The 20,046-nt window shown below is 46.0% G+C and overlaps 1 protein-coding gene across 1 annotated transcript; it reads left to right on the top strand.

Annotated features, from left to right (window-relative positions):
• Positions 1-15,578: 15,578 nt before the first annotated feature.
• Positions 15,579-18,679, top strand: fzd10 (frizzled class receptor 10). Its single transcript, XM_081348989.1, has one exon. The coding sequence runs from the start codon at positions 16,204-16,206 to the stop codon at positions 17,944-17,946; it is 1,743 nt and encodes a 580-aa protein (XP_081205115.1). The 5' UTR covers positions 15,579-16,203; the 3' UTR covers positions 17,947-18,679.
• The last annotated feature ends 1,367 nt before the right edge of the window (positions 18,680-20,046 follow it).

The following is a 20,046-nucleotide window of genomic DNA, read 5'->3' on the forward strand; positions in this document are numbered from 1 at the left end:
TGCAATTAAATGACTGTCACATGTCTGTCCTGTCTTGTTTTGCACTTGGGTGTTGGTTATGTTAAGTCAGGTGCTCATGTTCATTGTTAGCCCCGCCCGTCTTGTTAGCTAGTTATTGGTTAATTTGCCCCACCTGTTGTGTTCGTTACCCTCCTTTGTTTGCTCCCCTATTTAGTCTCCTTGTGTCTGTAGTCTTGTGTGGTTACGTTGTCTATGTTTGGTGTTCTGTTCCAGTCCCAGTTCTGTTTCAGAATTTCTTGTATTTTTCCCCCTCGTGGGTATTTTTGTTATTGTGTTTTTTATTAAAGTTCTTCTTGTTTTGGCTGCATTTGAGTCCTCGGTTTTGTTTGTATCTAACGTGACAGAACGTAACCACCACCTTGAGGACTCAGCAGCATGGAGACTCACGGGCTCGTTTCGTGGGAGAGTGAGTCTTTCAGAGGAACCCATCTCGCTAAATTCAGGGGAATTCGTGGAGGACACAGGGGAGGAGATGCTAGAAGGGAGCACCAACAGTACTCTCCAGTTTGGTCGTTTCGTGACCAAGGACCGACGAGGTTCAGCCCCGAGTGTTTTTCATCGCCAGTTCCCAGGGTTCCAACGCCGGTGACTCCAACGCCGATGATCCCAGGGACTCCGAGACGCAGGAGGAGAAGAAGGACGGGTCACGTCACACCTACCCAGCCAGAGACGGTTCATGCCACGTCTGCCCAGCCAGAGACGGTTCAGGTCAGTTATGCTCAGTCAGAGACGGTTCAAGTCACGTCTGCCCAGCCAGAGACGGTTCACGTCACGTCTGCCCAGTCAGAGACTGTTCACGTCACGTCTGCCGAGCCTGTGTCTTCGGACAAGATGGCCGACGCGGAGCTGGTGTTCCCTGAGGAGATGGCCACTGGAACATTGTTGGATTATTTTTCAACGCTACGGAAGATCCTAGAAACACCCAGGAATGTTCACGTCGCATCTGCTGAGCCTATGTTTCGGGACAAGATGGCCACCGCCAAGCCTGTGTCTTCGGATAAGATGGCCGCCGTCGAGCTTGTGTCTGAACTTGAACCGGTAGTGTCTGTTCCTGAGTCGGAGCTGGGGGTGCCAGTTCCAGTGCCCGAGCCGGTGGTATCAGTTCCAGGACCCGAGCCGGTGGGGCCAGTTCCAGTGCCCGAGCCGGTGGCGTCTGGGACATTGTCAGATTACTTCGAGCGTCTGGCCAGAATCCTGGAGAGACCTTTTGGACCCACAGTGTCCGTTCCTGAGCCGGAGCCAGTGTCTGTTCCTGAGCCGGAGCCAGTGTCTGTTCCTGAGCCGGAGCCAGTGTCTGTTCCTGAGCCGGAGCCAGTGTCTGTTCCTGAGCCGGAGCCAGTGTCTGTTCCTGAGCCGGAGCCAGTGTCTGTTCCTGAGCCGGAGCCAGTGTCTGTTCCTGAGCCGGAGCCAGTGTCTGTTCCTGAGCCGGAGCCAGTGTCTGTTCCTGAGCCGGAGCCAGTGTCTGTTCCTGAGCCGGAGCCAGTGTCTGTTCCTGAGCCGGAGCCAGTGTCTGTTCCAGAGCCGGAGCCAGTGTCTGTTCCTGAGCCGGAGCCAGTGCCTGTTCCTGAGTCTCTGCCTGTGTCTGTGTCTGTTCCTGAGCCGGTGGTGTCCGTTCCTGAGCCTGAGCCAGTGGTGTCCGTTCCTGAGCCGGTGGTGTCCGTTCCTGAGCCTGAGCCAGTGGTGTCCGTTCCTGAGCCGGTGGTGTCCGTTTTTGAGCCGGAGCCAGGGACGGAGCCAGTGTCTGTCCCAGAGCCGGAGCCAGTGTCTGTCCCAGAGCCGGAGCCAGTGTCTGTCCCAGAGCCGGAGCCAGTGTCTGTCCCAGAGCCGGAGCCAGTGTCTGTCCCAGAGCCGGAGCCAGTGTCTGTCCCAGAGCCGGAGCCAGTGTCTGTCCCAGAGCCGGAGCCAGTGTCTGTCCCAGAGCCGGAGCCAGTGTCTGTCCCAGAGCCGGAGCCAGTGTCTGTCCCAGAGCCGGAGCCAGTGTCTGTCCCAGAGCCGGAGCCAGTGTCTGTCCCAGAGCCGGAGCCAGTGTCTGTCCCAGAGCCGGAGCCAGTGTCTGTCCCAGAGCCGGAGCCAGTGTCTGTCCCAGAGCCGGAGCCAGTGTCTGTCCCAGAGCCGGAGCCAGTGTCTGTCCCAGAGCCGGAGCCAGGGTCTGTCCCAGAGCCGGAGCCAGGGTCTGTCCCAGAGCCGGAGCCAGGGTCTGTCCCAGAGCCGGAGCCAGGGTCTGTCCCAGAGCCGGAGCCAGGGTCTGTCCCAGAGCCGGAGCCAGGGTCTGTCCCAGAGCCGGAGCCAGGGTCTGTCCCAGAGCCGGAGCCAGGGTCTGTCCCAGAGCCGGAGCCAGTGTCTGTCCCTGAGCCGGAGCCAGTGTCTGTCCCTGAGCCGGAGCCAGTGTCTGTCCCTGAGCCGGAGCCAGTGTCTGTTCCAGAGCCGGAGCCAGTGTCTGTTCCAGAGCCGGAGCCAGTGTCTGTTCCTGAGCCGGAGCCAGTGCCTGTTCCTGAGTCTCTGCCTGTGTCTGTGTCTGTTCCTGAGCCGGTGGTGTCCGTTCCTGAGCCTGAGCCAGTGGTGTCCGTTCCTGAGCCGGTGGTGTCCGTTCCTGAGCCTGAGCCAGTGGTGTCCGTTCCTGAGCCGGTGGTGTCCGTTTTTGAGCCGGAGCCAGGGACGGAGCCAGTGTCTGTCCCAGAGCCGGAGCCAGTGTCTGTCCCAGAGCCGGAGCCAGTGTCTGTCCCAGAGCCGGAGCCAGTGTCTGTCCCAGAGCCGGAGCCAGTGTCTGTCCCAGAGCCGGAGCCAGTGTCTGTCCCAGAGCCGGAGCCAGTGTCTGTCCCAGAGCCGGAGCCAGTGTCTGTCCCAGAGCCGGAGCCAGTGTCTGTCCCAGAGCCGGAGCCAGTGTCTGTCCCAGAGCCGGAGCCAGTGTCTGTCCCAGAGCCGGAGCCAGTGTCTGTCCCAGAGCCGGAGCCAGTGTCTGTCCCAGAGCCGGAGCCAGTGTCTGTCCCAGAGCCGGAGCCAGTGTCTGTCCCAGAGCCGGAGCCAGGGTCTGTCCCAGAGCCGGAGCCAGGGTCTGTCCCAGAGCCGGAGCCAGGGTCTGTCCCAGAGCCGGAGCCAGGGTCTGTCCCAGAGCCGGAGCCAGGGTCTGTCCCAGAGCCGGAGCCAGGGTCTGTCCCAGAGCCGGAGCCAGGGTCTGTCCCAGAGCCGGAGCCAGGGTCTGTCCCAGAGCCGGAGCCAGGGTCTGTCCCAGAGCCGGAGCCAGGGTCTGTCCCAGAGCCGGAGCCAGGGTCTGTCCCAGAGCCGGAGCCAGGGTCTGTCCCAGAGCCGGAGCCAGGGTCTGTCCCAGAGCCGGAGCCAGGGTCTGTCCCAGAGCCGGAGCCAGGGTCTGTCCCAGAGCCGGAGCCAGGGTCTGTCCCAGAGCCGGAGCCAGGGTCTGTCCCAGAGCCGGAGCCAGGGTCTGTCCCAGAGCCGGAGCCAGGGTCTGTCCCAGAGCCGGAGCCAGGGTCTGTCCCAGAGCCGGAGCCAGGGTCTGTCCCAGAGCCGGAGCCAGGGTCTGTCCCAGAGCCGGAGCCAGGGTCTGTCCCAGAGCCGGAGCCAGGGTCTGTCCCAGAGCCGGAGCCAGGGTCTGTCCCAGAGCCGGAGCCAGGGTCTGTCCCAGAGCCGGAGCCAGGGTCTGTCCCAGAGCCGGAGCCAGGGTCTGTCCCAGAGCCGGAGCCAGGGTCTGTCCCAGAGCCGGAGCCAGGGTCTGTCCCAGAGCCGGAGCCAGGGTCTGTCCCAGAGCCGGAGCCAGGGTCTGTCCCAGAGCCGGAGCCAGGGTCTGTCCCAGAGCCGGAGCCAGGGTCTGTCCCAGAGCCGGAGCCAGGGTCTGTCCCAGAGCCGGAGCCAGGGTCTGTCCCAGAGCCGGAGCCAGGGTCTGTCCCAGAGCCGGAGCCAGGGTCTGTCCCAGAGCCGGAGCCAGGGTCTGTCCCAGAGCCGGAGCCAGGGTCTGTCCCAGAGCCGGAGCCAGGGTCTGTCCCAGAGCCGGAGCCAGGGTCTGTCCCAGAGCCGGAGCCAGGGTCTGTCCCAGAGCCGGAGCCAGGGTCTGTCCCAGAGCCGGAGCCAGGGTCTGTCCCAGAGCCGGAGCCAGGGTCTGTCCCAGAGCCGGAGCCAGGGTCTGTCCCAGAGCCGGAGCCAGGGTCTGTCCCAGAGCCGGAGCCAGGGTCTGTCCCAGAGCCGGAGCCAGGGTCTGTCCCAGAGCCGGAGCCAGGGTCTGTCCCAGAGCCGGAGCCAGGGTCTGTCCCAGAGCCGGAGCCAGGGTCTGTCCCAGAGCCGGAGCCAGGGTCTGTCCCAGAGCCGGAGCCAGGGTCTGTCCCAGAGCCGGAGCCAGGGTCTGTCCCAGAGCCGGAGCCAGGGTCTGTCCCAGAGCCGGAGCCAGGGTCTGTCCCAGAGCCGGAGCCAGGGTCTGTCCCAGAGCCGGAGCCAGGGTCTGTCCCAGAGCCGGAGCCAGGGTCTGTCCCAGAGCCGGAGCCAGGGTCTGTCCCAGAGCCGGAGCCAGGGTCTGTCCCAGAGCCGTTGGTTCCAGATCTAGTGCCTGAGTTGGTGGTGCCAGTTCCAGTGCCTGAGACGGTGCCGCCAGTCCCTGTTCCTGAGCCGTGGCCGCCCGAGGGGTCTTCGCCGCCGTGGCCGCCCGAGGGGTCTTCGCCGCCGTGGCCGCCCGAGGGGTCTTCGCCGCCGTGGCCGCCCGAGGGGTCTTCGCCGCCGTGGCCGCCCGAGGGGTCTTCGCCGCCGTGGCCGCCCGAGGGGTCTTCGCCGCCGTGGCCGCCCGAGGGGTCTTCGCCGCCGTGGCCGCCCGAGGGGTCTTCGCCGCCGTGGCCGCCCGAGGGGTCTTCGCCGCCGTGGCCGCCCGAGGGGGCTTCGCCGCCGTGGCCGCCCGAGGGGGCTTCGCCGCCGTGGCCGCCCGAAGGGTCTTCGCCGCCGTGGCCGCCCGAGGGGTCTTCGCCGCCCTGGCCGCCCAAGGGAAGGTCTCCACCCTGGCCCTCCCATGGACAGTTTGTTCCTCTTGTCTCACCCTGGTCTGTCCCTCCCGTCCCGCCCTGGTCTGTCCCTCCCGTCCCGCCCTGGTCTGTCCCTCCCGTCCCGCCCTGGTCTGTCCCCCCCGTCCCGCCCTGGTCTGTCCCCCCCGTCCCGCCCTGGTCTGTCCCCCCCGTCCCGCCCTGGTCTGTCCCCCCGTTCTAGTGGAGTGTCTGGAAGCCACTCCTTAAGGAGGGGGTTATGTCACATGTCTGTCCTGTCTTGTTTTGCACTTGGGTGTTGGTTATGTTAAGTCAGGTGCTCATGTTCATTGTTAGCCCAGCCCGTCTTGTTAGCTAGTTATTGGTTAATTTGCCCCACCTGTTGTGTTCGTTACCCTCCTTTGTTTGCTCCCCTATTTAGTCTCCTTGTGTCTGTAGTCTTGTGTGGTTACGTTGTCTATGTTTGGTGTTCTGTTCCAGTCCCAGTTCTGTTTCAGAATTTCTTGTATTTTTCCCCCTCGTGGGTATTTTTGTTATTGTGTTTTTTATTAAAGTTCTTCTTGTTTTGGCTGCATTTGAGTCCTCGGTTTTGTTTGTATCTAATGTGACAATGACAAATTACATTTCGCAAGCACTGGGATGTATAGGATGTCATTTTAGTGTTTGGCTTGTCTGTCTAGGGTTTGTGTGAATGCTCAAAGTGACTGAGTTCAGTTGAAAGATGGCCACTTGAAAGCCGAATGAGGTCAGAGCGAAGCGCAGCTCTAAAGACAGGCTCTCAAAGTGACACTTCTATTACCAACACAACACATGAAGTCATCTGTGTTTACAGCACACATCAGAGCTCTCCATCAGCTCAACCCTACAAATCAGCCCGACCGCAAGAACTACAGTGTTTTGATGTTGTTTCTGAGGCCTTTGTTTATTGATTATCTCTGATGTGATCCAGTTTATGAGTTCTGAAAAAAATGCTTATAGTGTGGATTTGGTGTCATAAATTTAAATAGTATGAAACCTAAGCCAAAATATAATTACTTAGTTGTTTGTGGTGAATGTTATAAAATATACATTTGTCATAAATCACAAAAAAAAAAAAACTGTTTACGATTCAGAATATACATCTTTAAGTTTTCATGCAATGCTTTTCAACTGTTAGTGCTAATTCCCTGTTCATGTTTTCAAAGTGGGCCTAGATGATTATGTGTCTGATGTATAAAGGGACACATTAAGATTTATTAATAAATTATATGTTATTGATCCATTAAAACCATGTGTGCATAAAGCACAGCAGGCTTTGAAGTAGTCAAGCACTTAAATTATTAATCGAAGAGCTCACATGTCTTTCCTCAAATCATCTGACCCTTTAGAGTAGTGAGTTTTTAACAGCTTTTTGCATTTTGAAAATGAGAGGGATCTATGCAATGAGGGGATTAATTTTGCAATCTGTGATTCTGAATTCTAACTCAGATAGACATGTCTGCACTGCTGTGTAACTTTCATCCTTTGCTGGTCTGTCAGGAATGAAAGAATTTCGCACATGCTCACGCAATCACAAAAAGATCTCACTTAAATGTAATACTTTTGGGTAGAGACTAGAGACCCAGAATATTAATAGTATTAATATAAAAAATATTATCTTCTTTTAAAGAGCAGTGCACTTATATGTGGCAAACTATGTTTGATATATGATATATACATTACTGTTAAAAAATTAGGGGTGGGTAATATTTTGTAAAAAAAAATTTGAAGGAGTTGTGTTGCTTATAAGCAATATTAAAGACATCGTTAATATAGTCCAAGTGACTCCAGTGGCTCAATCTTAAGTTTATTTACGAGACGAGAATACTTTTTGTGCGCAAAAACAAACAAAAATAACGACTTTATTCCACTTTTCATTTCCTTCTCTCTGGACCTCGAGTCTTTTTTACGTAGTGTAATAGCGTAGCGCGTCTGTGTTTCACGTCACCACGTATCACACATGACCAGAGTCGCCCAATAGTGAGCCTACGTGGTGACGTGCAACACAGACGCGCTACGCTTAAACACTACGTGAAAAGACTCGAGGTAAAAGTATTCTCGTCGCTTTATAAACTTAAGATTGAGCCACTGGAGTCACTTGGACTATATTAACAATGTCTTTAATACATTTTCTGGGCCAGCAAGTTATAGTGTCCATAAGCCTGTGGAGGAGTGATCCAGCTCTCAGATTTCATCAAAAATATCTTAATTTGTGTTCCGAAGATGAACGAAAGTCTTGCGGGGTTGGAACAACATGAGGGTGAGTAATTATTGACAGAATTTTCATTTTTGGGTGAACTAACCCTTTAACCCTCCTGTTACCCTCAAATCTACCAACATCTTTTACCCACTGGGGTCAATTTGACCCCAGCAATTTAAACCCCCACAATTTGATTTTTTCCCCAAAGGTTTAAGTCAGGTACTTTATGTTTCTTTGTTAACTACTTAAATAGCCCTTTAAATAAAACACCACCAACCCCCCACCCCCACCCCCACCCCTTATACATCCAGAATACCTATTGCACGACTATGGACAAATTAGCAAATCACTATAAAATGTCACTGATTTATCTAAAATTCAAAAATTATATATATTTTTGGTGTTTTAATAGCTTTTTATTTATTATATTATACAATATGTTTTATCAAGGATGGGTTTGGGGTCAATATGACACTCCCATTGATAGTCTCAGGATGCCTCACTGTTGGCACGACACAGGACTCATGGTAGCGTTCACCTTTTCTTCTCTGGACAATCGATTTTCCAGATGTTGTAATCAGATACATTAACTTTGCACCAGTCTTCTGCTGTCCAATTCTTGTACTTCCTGCAGAATTTCAGCCAATATTTGATGTTTTTATTGGAGAGAAGTGGCTTCTTTGCTGCCCTTCTTGACACCAGGTCGTTGTCCAAAAGTCTTGGCCTCGCTGTGTGTGCAGATGCACTTACACCACACCTGCTGCCAATATTGAGCAGTTCTGCACTGGTGGTGACACGATTCCCTAGCTGATTCCTCAGGAGGAGAAGTTCCTGGTACTTGCTGGACACTCTGGGACATCCTAACGCCTTCTTCACTGCAGCCGAACCTCTATTCTTGAAGCTCTTGATGATCAGGTAAATGGAGGCCATTTTGATGCAAAGATGATCCTCCATCTTTCTTTGGAGGAAACCATTGCTAACAGAAGAACACAATGATCGGAAGCACTTCTTCCTTCCATATAGCAATTATGTGCTGATGATATGATTAGTAAAATGATGTTAGCTGGTAATTTGGTGCCAAGGACAAAAACAGTGAAATTTGGGGTTTTGTGATAAAGCTTTTTGAAATTATGTACAATGCCTCTGATCACTCTGCACAATAATCTAGAAAAATGTGAATCAACATCATAACAACTGAAGCAGCAAAAAATTCTAATTTGGCCACAGCTGTACCCTGTCATTCAAGTGGGAAGTGTCCGGCTGAACAAGGTGATGTTGGTGGCACATCCGCTGTTCAGCTCCCGCAAAAGGTCCACGTACTCGTAGGAGATGCCCTGTTGTTGTAGGCCGAGCAGTACAGCATTGATCTCTATGCTGTCGAAGGCTTTCTCGTAGTCTACGAAGGCCAGTACCAAGGGCATCTTGTACTTCCGGCAGCGTTTGAGCAGTTGGTTCAGCACGTGGATGTGGTCCATTGTGCTGTAGCCAGACCGGAAGCTGGCCTGTTTGGGTGGCTGTTGTTCGTCCAACTGCCTGGCTAGTTGGTTGTACAGCACCTTGGTGAAAACCTTGTACACAGTCGGCAGGAGCCAGATTGGCCGATAATTCCTCAGCTGTTCGCGGTCACCCTTCTTGTACAACAGCACTGTCTTGGCCGTCTTCCGCTGATCTGGTGTTCTTCTCTCCGCTATAGCGGCTGAAACGGCTGGCCAATGCTGCCCAAAGCATCGGTCCACCCTCTTTGAGCAGCTCAGCCTCGATTCCGTCCAGCCCTGGCGCCCGGTCTTTCTGGATGTTCTGGATCACATGCCTGACGTCACTGGTCAACACTGACGGGATGGCTGGTATGGCATCGTCCTGCATTTCGGGCGGGTCGACTGGTGTCTTGCTGGCGAACAGGTCCGTATAGAACCCAAAAACCCCCCCAAAAAACTTTGCTAAGAGGTCATTTTCAATTGAGAAAGAGCATAAAGAGAGAGCTCACAAAGCACAAAGAGAAATGGTTTATAAGGCTTCTGTGGAAGCTTTCATACATTTGCTCCTCCCCTATATTATGTTTTCCCCTCCCCCACGGAACAAAATATCAAAGTTTTCCCTTCCCTGGAAATAAATAATTGGCACTAGAAATATCTAATTTCTTGTGAGAATTATGATTCCCCCCTCCACTATATCGTGTGAACTATCAGTGGTTCTCGCAATACTTGAAGTAGGCCTATGGTAATGTTAGGTTAGGGCCCTAAAGCAGAGGGAAGGTTTTTGAAGATCATAAAATCTCAACTTATAATGACCTCAATATCATCCAAAATAAATGTGGGATTTGTGCCTAATCACCAATGTGAACAACAAAAAATTTGATATTTCTTATATGTTTTATACAGCAAAATGAGCCTGGGGTCAAATTGACCCCAAAGAACACCGATGCTACAAAAGTACGTACAGAGCATTGAAAACCTATCATCATGTTAATTTTATGTTTACCCAGTTGTCCCCATTAAATTAGAAAAAGTCTTTAAATATGAAGCAAAAAAAATGTTTTAAAGTATGTATTTAGAGACGTTAAACACTGAATGGGGTCAAATTGACCCCAAAGGTAATAGGAGGGTTAATAAAAAGAAATCTGGTTACTTTGATGAACAGAAAGTTTAAAATAATAGCGTTTTTTAAAATAGAAATCTTTACTGCCACTTTTGATCATTTTAAAATGTCCTTGAAGAACAAAAGAACTTTTCTTTTAAAAGTAACTTGATTTGTTGCAGGCATATTTTATTTTATTTTATTTTATTTTATTTTATTTTATTTTATTTTATTTTATTTTATTTTATTTTATTTTATTTTATTTTATTTTATTTTATTTTATTTTATTTTATTTTATTTTATTTTATTTTATGCTTGCTTTGACAGCATTGTCATGCCAGTAAAGTGCCACAATAAATACTCATCCCAATAAATTCTTTAAAATTAAATTGAAAATTGGCCACAAAATGTGAAACAAACCATCAATATTCTAATGCACTTGATAACACAGAACAGAAGTGTATGGCCTGTTTCAGAGTACATAGTTTGAGAGGAGAACAGAGACTTAAGCAGATTAAGACAGTGGTTCTCCTGTATCTGTGGCCAACATGGCCTTCAGGGCCCAAACCCAACAGCAGCTCCTCTTCAAACCACACATATACTGCAGTATAAAAATAAGCTGTACGGATTCAAGCTGATACTTGCTTTCCCCCCCAATCCACCGTTTGAAGTGCACAAAGATTCACTTTGACTTTGCAGTTGACAACTGTCGGAGGAATAGTGAGGAAAAAGGCATTTTGTTGAAGAGGACGAGGTGGTTGCGGACGACCTTTGTGTCCACCTCGTCTCAGATGTAGCCCTCTCCTGTTGTACCACATTCTCGGCATGTAAAACGTCACCAAAAACATAAGCTTTGACTGTTAGAAAAAAAATAGCTAATAAGATTTCCATTCATTTAAACTTATCAAAATTCCCACTAGAGCCCGGGGAGCTTTCTTTCTCGCAACCCTCTTTTCTTTCATCCATGGTTAAATATGTAAATAAAATGTCTAAAGTCATTCTTCAAAGGGGAACAAAAGAAAAAAGGGGGGCTAAGAGAGGGGGGAGGCAGCCCTAAAATGCCTTCCTTTCTCCATAACATTAGCCAGAGGGGGGCCAGCTTCTAGGCAGAGAGGAACAGCAGGGGAGCGCGCAGGCTCCATAGAATCACACATCTCCCCAATCCCTCACACACAAAAAACATGAAATATCTTTTCAGTCTGAGCCATCAAAGGGACTCCCTTCTCTTTATTAGTTACAGAATTATCTCACACTTTCTGATTTCCACCAAGATGGAACCCAGCGAGCTGCTGCTGCTGTGCTTTGGAAGAGATAAAGTTCATGCATGTGTGTGTGTGTGTTTGTGAGTGGGTGTGTGTTTGGCTATAAAGGATAACTGTAGAACGGACTGAGTATGAAACGGTGAGGGTGGTGGATGCTAGACGCAGAAATAAACAAACACAAAACATAAAAGGGAAAGTAGGAGCTGCCAAGGCTACTGATGATAAAGATTGAATGGTCATGATTCTCCGCTCTGTTCTTCTCCCGTTCTTCAAAGCGATATCCTCACTGCCTGCAAAACAATCACAGGACAGAAACGTGTAAAATAAAGTGGGAACAAATCAGCTGAGACCGACTGCGCAACGACACGGCATGCCATTTAAATGCTATCTCAGTATTATATGTATGTTTTAGAAGCGTCAATCAGTGAGCTAATGAGGCTGCCTGTCTGTGATTCATAGAGCGCTGTGATATGTTACACATCCTGAAAGCCTTCATTATTAGCAAAAGCGATGAAAAATGTTCTTACATATCAAAGCAAGGGAAAAGGATGATACATGTGATCATCCTTATTAAAAACTCTGGGGTTAAACGGCAGGTCAAACAGGCATTTTATGAATGAAACAGTCCTTTTATTAAACCAGCCTAAGCTGGTTTACTGGTGTTAGTTGGCCTTCCAGTATTGTCAGACTTGTTAGGCTAATTTTAGAGGGGTCTTGGGCACTTTACTAGAGAGCTTAACCCTTAAATGCATGAATGTTTCGCCAATCATTATTACACATTCGGGTCTTTAGAGACCCGGATCTATATCTAACACGGATGGATCTATACCTGTCGCGATAATATAAAACTCTCCTGATATTAGAGTAACAATTACAAAAGAATAAAATAAAGCATATTTTGTAACCTTTAGGAGTTTGGAAGGGTTCAGTTTGAGCAGATGTTTTATACAATCTTCACTGTCCTCATCAGAGTTCATTTCCCAGTACATTCAGCATCTGGCTCATATTCGCGATCTCAAACATATTCTCAAAACTATCATTTTCAACATCTACAAAATCAATATTTTGATCGCTGACAGCTTCTTCACCAGATCCACCATCAAGTGACAGTGACACTGATATTTCATTGCGTTCAGTACTTGCTCTGCAGTAAATCACTGAGCCATTTCAAGTTTTGCTGATGATACTTCCTATTCTTTTGTTTTCTGTCTGCGGTAACTATGAGCGAAATGTCACTTCATCATTGTGTATCAGACATTTGCCACCTTGTGAAAAAAAGGTGAATTGGACTTATTACACACCTCGGGTTGTTAGCAACCCTATAAAAAAAATTTTTTTACAAAAGATTAATGGAAAAACAGGCATTCTTTTATACTTTTCTTGTTATATTGTTTATAATGAATAGATTGAGGAATACTGAGAAAGTTGATGTATTAGGCCTTAAGGCCCGTTCACACCAAGCACGATAACTATAAAGATAACGATAAAGATAACTATATATGCGTCCACACCAACGACCGATAACGGTCTTTTTATTCTAAGCATGCGCGCACCCAGATGATCCAGATCCATTTTAAATGCGCGAGACCTTTAAATTAGAATGGATTCTGATTGGCTGTCAGTGTTTTATCGTTCGACAGCTGGAAAAAAATCGTTCTGAAAGTGATCCCAACAATATAGTTCCTCATATCTTTATCGTTATAGTTGTGGTGTGAACTCTGTTATTCTTTAATATGGAGAACGATTTTTAGAATTATATCTTTATCGTTATCTTTACAGTTATCGTCCTTGGTGTGAACGGGCCTTTAGTTCAATTAGGACATTCAAGTAGCTTTTATAAATGTGCCTTAGAAAAAAAACATTAGTAGTGTTCATCTTGAGACAAATCAATGGCACTGAAATAGTTTAATAGATGTATGTGTTACTGTGTTAAAACAGCTCAAACATGCATTTTAGTCTGGGACTTAAGCCTTTCTGTGAAAGCAGGGGGAAAAGGTTGTCTTTTTACATTTTGACATCCAACCTAAACAGATATTATTGCAAAATCAGTTTGATTCAAATTACTGCCCAAGATGACCAATTTGAATGCTAAGTAGTGCTCAGTATAGCTTCAAGTTTATTATATTGGGTTTGTTAACCTCTCTGAGGCGTATAATAGGCCAACTGAGACTCTTGTAAATTGTCTCACATCTTAGCTGTTAAAAAGCACTTTACAAGCTGTCATAAAAAAGCTCTTAGAGGGTTTTGACCAAGATCTCCAGAAAACCATGTCGTCAGGTGTTACACTGATAAATCACATTTTTACTGAGTAACATGAGAGAGCACTCAGCTATCTGGTATCTCTTGCTCCATGAGGCCCTCTTTGCCTTATCCATAGCTGCCACATGAGACTTACAGTACCAACATCAGCTAGCTCATGCAAAGACACATTTCACCGTCTTTTTGAGTTGACGTAGACATGGAGCACACTCCTTTTTAATTAACACTGTTGAGTGTTTTATTTTACTGAAAAACAGCTGACAGAGCATTAACCTTCATCCCTGCTTATACATAATGGCAGTTGAACTCTGACATGCCACCTCAACAATATCAAAACTTTCACACAGTGTGCTATGAGAGTTGGCATGCATAGATGCCCTAAGGAGTGTGCCATGGTTACAGCCCTGAGAGCTAGACTAATACTAGGCCTAGCTTGCCAGCCCTTATAGCCCCAGCATGAGTCGAAGATGAATTCACTAAAACAAGACTGAAAAGCCCTTTGTCTAAGAATTCATCCCTAAGGCATTTTTATCCTTTACGCATTCAAGTATTTACGATTGATAGCAGAGGGTGAAGAATGGAAACTGCCATAGCATATGCTAAGAATGTCTTTTATGTAATTACACACCCACTTCTGCATATAAGGCCACTTGTTCGATGTTTGTATGTTGAGTACAGTATTTTACATATTCATTTAAAGCTTTGAAAAGGGCCACGGATTTATAAAAGCACTCAGTGTTGTGTATAATGTGATTTCTGGCACAACACAGTCTTTGTTACATGAGCATTGTAGTGAATTGTTCATTTGTGACAAGCAAGACATGTCAAAATGACATAATACATTATTAAAAATTTATGTTAGAAGAAAGAGGCTGTGGAGTGTCCATGTTGGTAATCCTGTATACATTTTTGATTTATGAATAAAATGAGATCAATGTTAATGTTCCTCAAAGAGACTTTGATTTTGTTCTAACACTATTTACATACAGGTATACCTTCAAGGGATAGGTCACCCAAAAATTTATGATTTTTTTTTTCTTTTTCTTTTTCATTCTGTCATCATTTATTCACCCTCATGTTGTTTTAAACCTGTATCAGTTTCTTTGTTCTGTTGAACACAAAATGTGAAAAATGTTAGTTTCTGGTCCCCATTCACTGTTCAATTTCAATGTATAATTTTTTTTTTCTTTTTTTTTTTTTTCCTGCTATGGAAGTGAATGGAGACCAGAAACTAACATTTTTCACATTTTGTGTTCAACAGAACAAGAACAGTGTTCAACAGAACAAAGAAACTGATACAGGTTTAAAACAACATGAGGGTGAGTAAATGATGACAACCTTCAAAACTAACTTTCAATTTTAAAAACATTAAATGCCTGCAAGAATAATGCTTGATGAACCACTGAAGTAATTCGTATAAAGCAACTTATATCATTGTTGCAATTTATGTAAAAACCCAGCTGGTTTTAAAATTCACATAATATGTCAATTAGGCTATGTTGTTGAACAAAGTTTCTTAAGTCTCTAATATTTTTAACCACTTTATCTTCGACTCATTAATTGAAACCCATTATTTAAAAAAACAGCAGAAAGAAAGAAAGAAAGAAAGAAAGAAAGAAAGAAAGAAAGAAAGAAAGAAAGAAAGAAAGAAAGAAAGAAAGAAAGAAAGAAAGACCGTCAAAACTATGCAGAAGTAAAAGTCAACATTAAGTTTGTCTTGAAGATTAGCAAAAGTGTTTGATCATAATGGTTCCATGGTTTGGATTTTGTCAGTCGAATTGCGTGGGATGAGAGTAGCCTACAGACTCGTATACTTCAGCCATCAGTTCTAGTTCAGTCAACAATAAAAAGCGAGGGGAATTTCAAGGAATAAAAACTCTCCTTTCTCTTCACTCTCTTCCCACAATGGTCGGAGCGTGAAAATCGTCAGTTGTAGAGAGAAAGGGGACACATCTCGACTGGAAAGCCACTGAATCCTTTTATAGTGCCTTTAGATTTATCGCTGACTTGCGCCGAAAAGTGTTTCGTAAATCATCAGAGGGATTTCGTCTGAGAGAGAAAACAACAACAATAACAAATGGCCAGTGAGTAATTTACTGTGATCCAGCGGTAAAGTGGTGACGACTGACTAGGATTTGAGGTCTGCACAGCCAGTTCCGCACGGTTTAAGGATAATCAGTGTGTCAGTTTGGGCTTTCTTATGTAAAACAGCTGTCTTTGAAGGCGGGTCTTTTGGCAGGTTAGTTCAGGACGGTGGCGGAGGAGCTCAGACACAGACAGCGCGCGAGGCAGCGAACAACTCTTGACGGATAAACGGGGTGTCTGGAGACGAACTGAAGTGAATATTCACACGTTTACCAAGCGGATTCATTCACCCATTTTCAGATGACTGTAATTAAATGACGCCGTGCCTTCAGTTTGGTCAGTTTGGATACATTTTGCGGAGGATGAATGAGGAAAATAGCGCGAGAGCGAGTTGAAAAGTAAGTGTACTTTCGTGAGGGAAACAGACCGTCAACATTAGCGCACAGGAGAGGACCATACGAGCTTTAGAAGAAGGAATTATCATATGTGAATTAAAAAAAAAAAAAACTTTGTGAATCCTCTCTGTATAGTGAAATTTCTAATATTTCTCATCTATCTAAAGATTTTTTGACAGATGTTTCTGAACTGAAATGATTGTTTGGAATCTGAGTTACTGACTCAGTTTGATTGATTCGCTAAGGAAAACGTTTCCTTTTGTACTAATTCAACCTCATCCTTCTCATTTTTTTGGGGATACAATAACTTTTTTTCTGCTACAATTACGAAGAGTGACAATGAAACAACTTTTCTGGTAAAAATATAAAGCTCTTTTTGAAAGAATAATCCACGCTACATGAGTTAATATTGAAAGACAATGTTTGCTGCAAATGTTGGACTTAGCCTTGTGCTGCTGTGCGTGGCCGGATTTTGTTCCGCTATCAGTTCCATCGACCCGGACCGGCCAGGCGAAGGAAGATGCCAGGAGATTGCTATTCCACTCTGCAAGGACATTGGCTACAACTTGACAGTTATGCCGAATTTAATGGGACATGAAGATCAAAGTGAGGCAGCCATAAAGCTGCATGAGTTTGCTCCGCTGATTGAGTTTGGCTGCCACAGCCATCTGAAGTTTTTCTTGTGCTCGCTCTATGCTCCCATGTGCACAGAGCAGGTATCCACACCCATCCCAGCATGCCGAGTAATGTGCGAGCAGGCAAGGCAGAAGTGTTCACCCATCATGGAGCAGTTTAACTTCCACTGGCCTGAGTCACTGGACTGTTCCAGACTGCCAAATAAGAATGACCCCAATTACCTCTGTATGGAGGCACCTAACAACGGCACAGACGAGCCCCCAAAAGGATTCCACACTCTGCCGCCAGACTCCCGACCCCCTCGGCCAGGTAACAGCCAAGAACTGCCTATTAAGGAGAGGGTCGGTAAGGCGACATGCAGCAACCCTGGAAAGTTTCATTACGTACAGAAGAGTGAGTCCTGTGCCCCCAAGTGTTACTCCAATGTCGACGTGTACTGGAGCCAGGGCGACAAGCGCTTCTCCATGGTGTGGATTGCCATTTGGTCCATCCTGTGCTTCATCTCAAGTGCCTTTACCGTCCTTACCTTCCTTATTGATCCACAGCGCTTCAAGTACCCTGAGCGGCCCATCATCTTCCTGTCAATGTCTTACTGTGTCTACTCAGTGGGCTTTCTCATAAGACTTTTTGTGGGGGTGGAAAACGTGGCCTGTGACCGTGACAGCGGTGTTCAGTACATCATCCAGGAAGGCTTGGAAAGCACTGGCTGCACGATAGTCTTCCTCATTCTTTACTATTTCGGAATGGCCAGTTCCCTGTGGTGGGTCATTCTTACTCTCACGTGGTTCCTCGCAGCTGGGAAAAAATGGGGTCATGAGGCCATTGAAGCTAACAGCAGCTACTTCCATCTGGCAGCATGGGCCATACCAGCCATTAAGACCATCATGATACTGGTTATGAGAAAGGTGGCGGGAGATGAGCTCACAGGGGTCTGCTACGTGGGCAGCATGGATGTCAAAGCCTTGACGGGTTTTGTTCTTATTCCCCTCTCTTGCTACCTCATCATTGGCACTTCCTTTCTGCTTTCAGGGTTTGTGGCACTCTTTCACATCCGTAAGGTCATGAAGACTGAAGGAGAGAATACGGATAAGCTGGAGAAGCTGATGGTTAGGATTGGCGTCTTCTCCGTGCTCTACACGGTCCCCGCCACATGTGTCATCGCCTGCTATTTTTACGAGCGTCTCAACATGGATTATTGGAAGATTCTAGCAGGGGAGCAAAAGTGTACTGAGGACAGTAAGAGCGGCGAGGAGTGCGTGATGAAGAGCTCCATCCCAGCCGTGGAGATCTTTATGGTTAAGATTTTCATGTTGCTGGTGGTGGGCATCACCAGCGGCATGTGGATCTGGACCTCCAAAACGCTGCAGTCTTGGCAAAACATTTTCAGCCGCAAACTTAAGAAGAAGACTAGGAGGAAGGCTGCATGTGTTTTCACAGGAAGTGGACCTTACCTCAAGCCTCATCCTGCACTCAAAGGACATAAAACCAAGTACGAACCAGCAGGTCCTCCTGCAACTTGTGTATGAGCTGGGCCTCTATACACACACGAATGGCCAAGAAATAAATGCTGGACTTAGACAAACTGCTTTATAAAGAGACAAGCCAGCAGAGAACACAACATTGCTCATATTTATTATATGCAAACTTCAGATGCTACATCCCCAACAGGTTTTTTTTTTTTTGGTTCTTAGTGCTTGTACTACATCTGAAACTTTGCTTCAGACTTTGGGGATCGTTTTGTGAAAAAAAGAAAAAGGGAGCGAGTCCCTATTGCTGTCATTGGGATGCCTGTATCTTGTCATGTGCAATAGTTGTTTCCCTTAGTGACAGAGAAAAAGGGACTCTGATACTGTAGGGCTGTGATTAAAGACAATGAAAGGACTCGACAAACAATGGGTGTGAATGGCTCGGGGAAAAGCGGCTCCTCCGTGGCATAGTCGTGTGGCTTTTCAATGGAAATGAAGGCCGTGTCATACACAACTGCATTGACATTGGAGTGCAGCTGCTCAAAAAGGCCGCGGCAGAGATTGAACTGCCTATTTTTAAGCTTTTTCATGGAACAAAGTAAATCTTTAAGCACTAAATATTGCCGACACAAAGATAAAAACTTGTTATTTGAGTTGTTTTGTACAGTGAGTTCATGCCCCCTGGTTTGTTTTGTTATACCAAGCTCTTTTTAATGTCCTACATACATTTGTGTATATTTCTAAAGGTTCATATTTTATAAGAATAAATAAAACATTTTAGTTTTAAATGTTTCACATGAAAAGCAAACGCTTTTATGATTTGTGTTGAGTTTGAAAAGTTTTTAATTCAAGAACTATTCAAATCATTCTGTCGTGTTGTAGTCTAATTTTAGAGATACGTCTGCTGGGAATCACTAGAGATTCAATTAATATTCGTCATCAGTCATACCTTACCAAACATCCCCTTAGCTAAAACCCTCAAAACCTTAAAGGGATATTTTACCCGAAAAATGAAAATTGTCATAATTTACTCACCCTCATGTCGTTCCAAACCTGTATGACTTTCTTTCTTCTACAGAACAAAAAAGTCCAATTCAATGAAATTCAATAGGGTCAACCACAACACTGAAATATATATATTTTTTTCAATTAAATTATTATTATTATTTTAAAATATTCATTTACTTATTTTGTGCTAAAGAAATATACAGGTTTGGAACAATGTGGGTGAGTAAATTATGGCAGAATTTACATTTTGGAGTGAACTATTCCTTTAAGGTTAATACGATTAATCCATTGGGCTAAACATTTTGAAGGATGAGATCCCGGTAATTCTTATGACAAACATCATAAGAGAGGAAATACTTACTTGAGACCCAATCTCAGGCCTCAGCCTCATCTCTGATGTACTTTGGGCCTTGGCTTTTATTTTTTTGAGTAGAACAGGGTTAGTTAGAGCAACCACACTCAGACCTGTGACTCTCACAATGGCTGTTGAGAAATAAGTAGATTATATATATTAACCTTTATAACTTTAATAACATCAACGATTTTGAAGAAATGTGTAATTTAGGACCTTTATTAATATAAAATGCCCTGACTTTCATATTCCTATCTTATTAAAATTAATCTATTCTCTTCCATGTTTCATTGAAAAACAATACTGAAGCAAGGGCTTTAAAGTTTGTTTTATTTTGGTCTCCAGGTTTGGTGTTTTTATCTCGGGTTTATTTGTAACATCAAATTGGGTCATTTTTGAAGTATTGCCTTTGATTTAACAGTGCCTTTTTTCACTGTTTCAGAGTGGATCACTCAAAAAATCTGTTACCGGATTCTATCTATCTATCTATCTATCTATCTATCTATCTATCTATCTATCTATCTATCTGTCTATCTATCTATCTATCTATCTATCTATCTATCTATCTATCTGTCTATCTGTCTATCTGTCTGTCTGTCTGTCTGTCTGTTTGTCTGTCTGTCATCTATCATCTATTTTGCATACATGTTCAATATTTAAAATTTTCAATATTCAGTGTGTGACAAAGTTGAGATATCTACTGAAACTTCAGATAAATGATATTCCTAGGGTAATTTACATTTACATACATACATATCTATCTATCATATCTATCTATCTATCATCTGTCTGTCTATCTA

Source organism: Scardinius erythrophthalmus (assembly GCF_964197995.2).
Source record: "Scardinius erythrophthalmus genome assembly, chromosome: 20".
In the NCBI taxonomy this organism is placed as follows: domain Eukaryota; kingdom Metazoa; phylum Chordata; class Actinopteri; order Cypriniformes; family Leuciscidae; genus Scardinius; species Scardinius erythrophthalmus.

Coding starts and splice junctions, on each gene's coding strand:
- fzd10 (XM_081348989.1), top strand. CDS start 16,204: ATGTTTGCTGCAAATGTTGGACTTAGCCTTGTGCTGCTGTGCGTGGCC.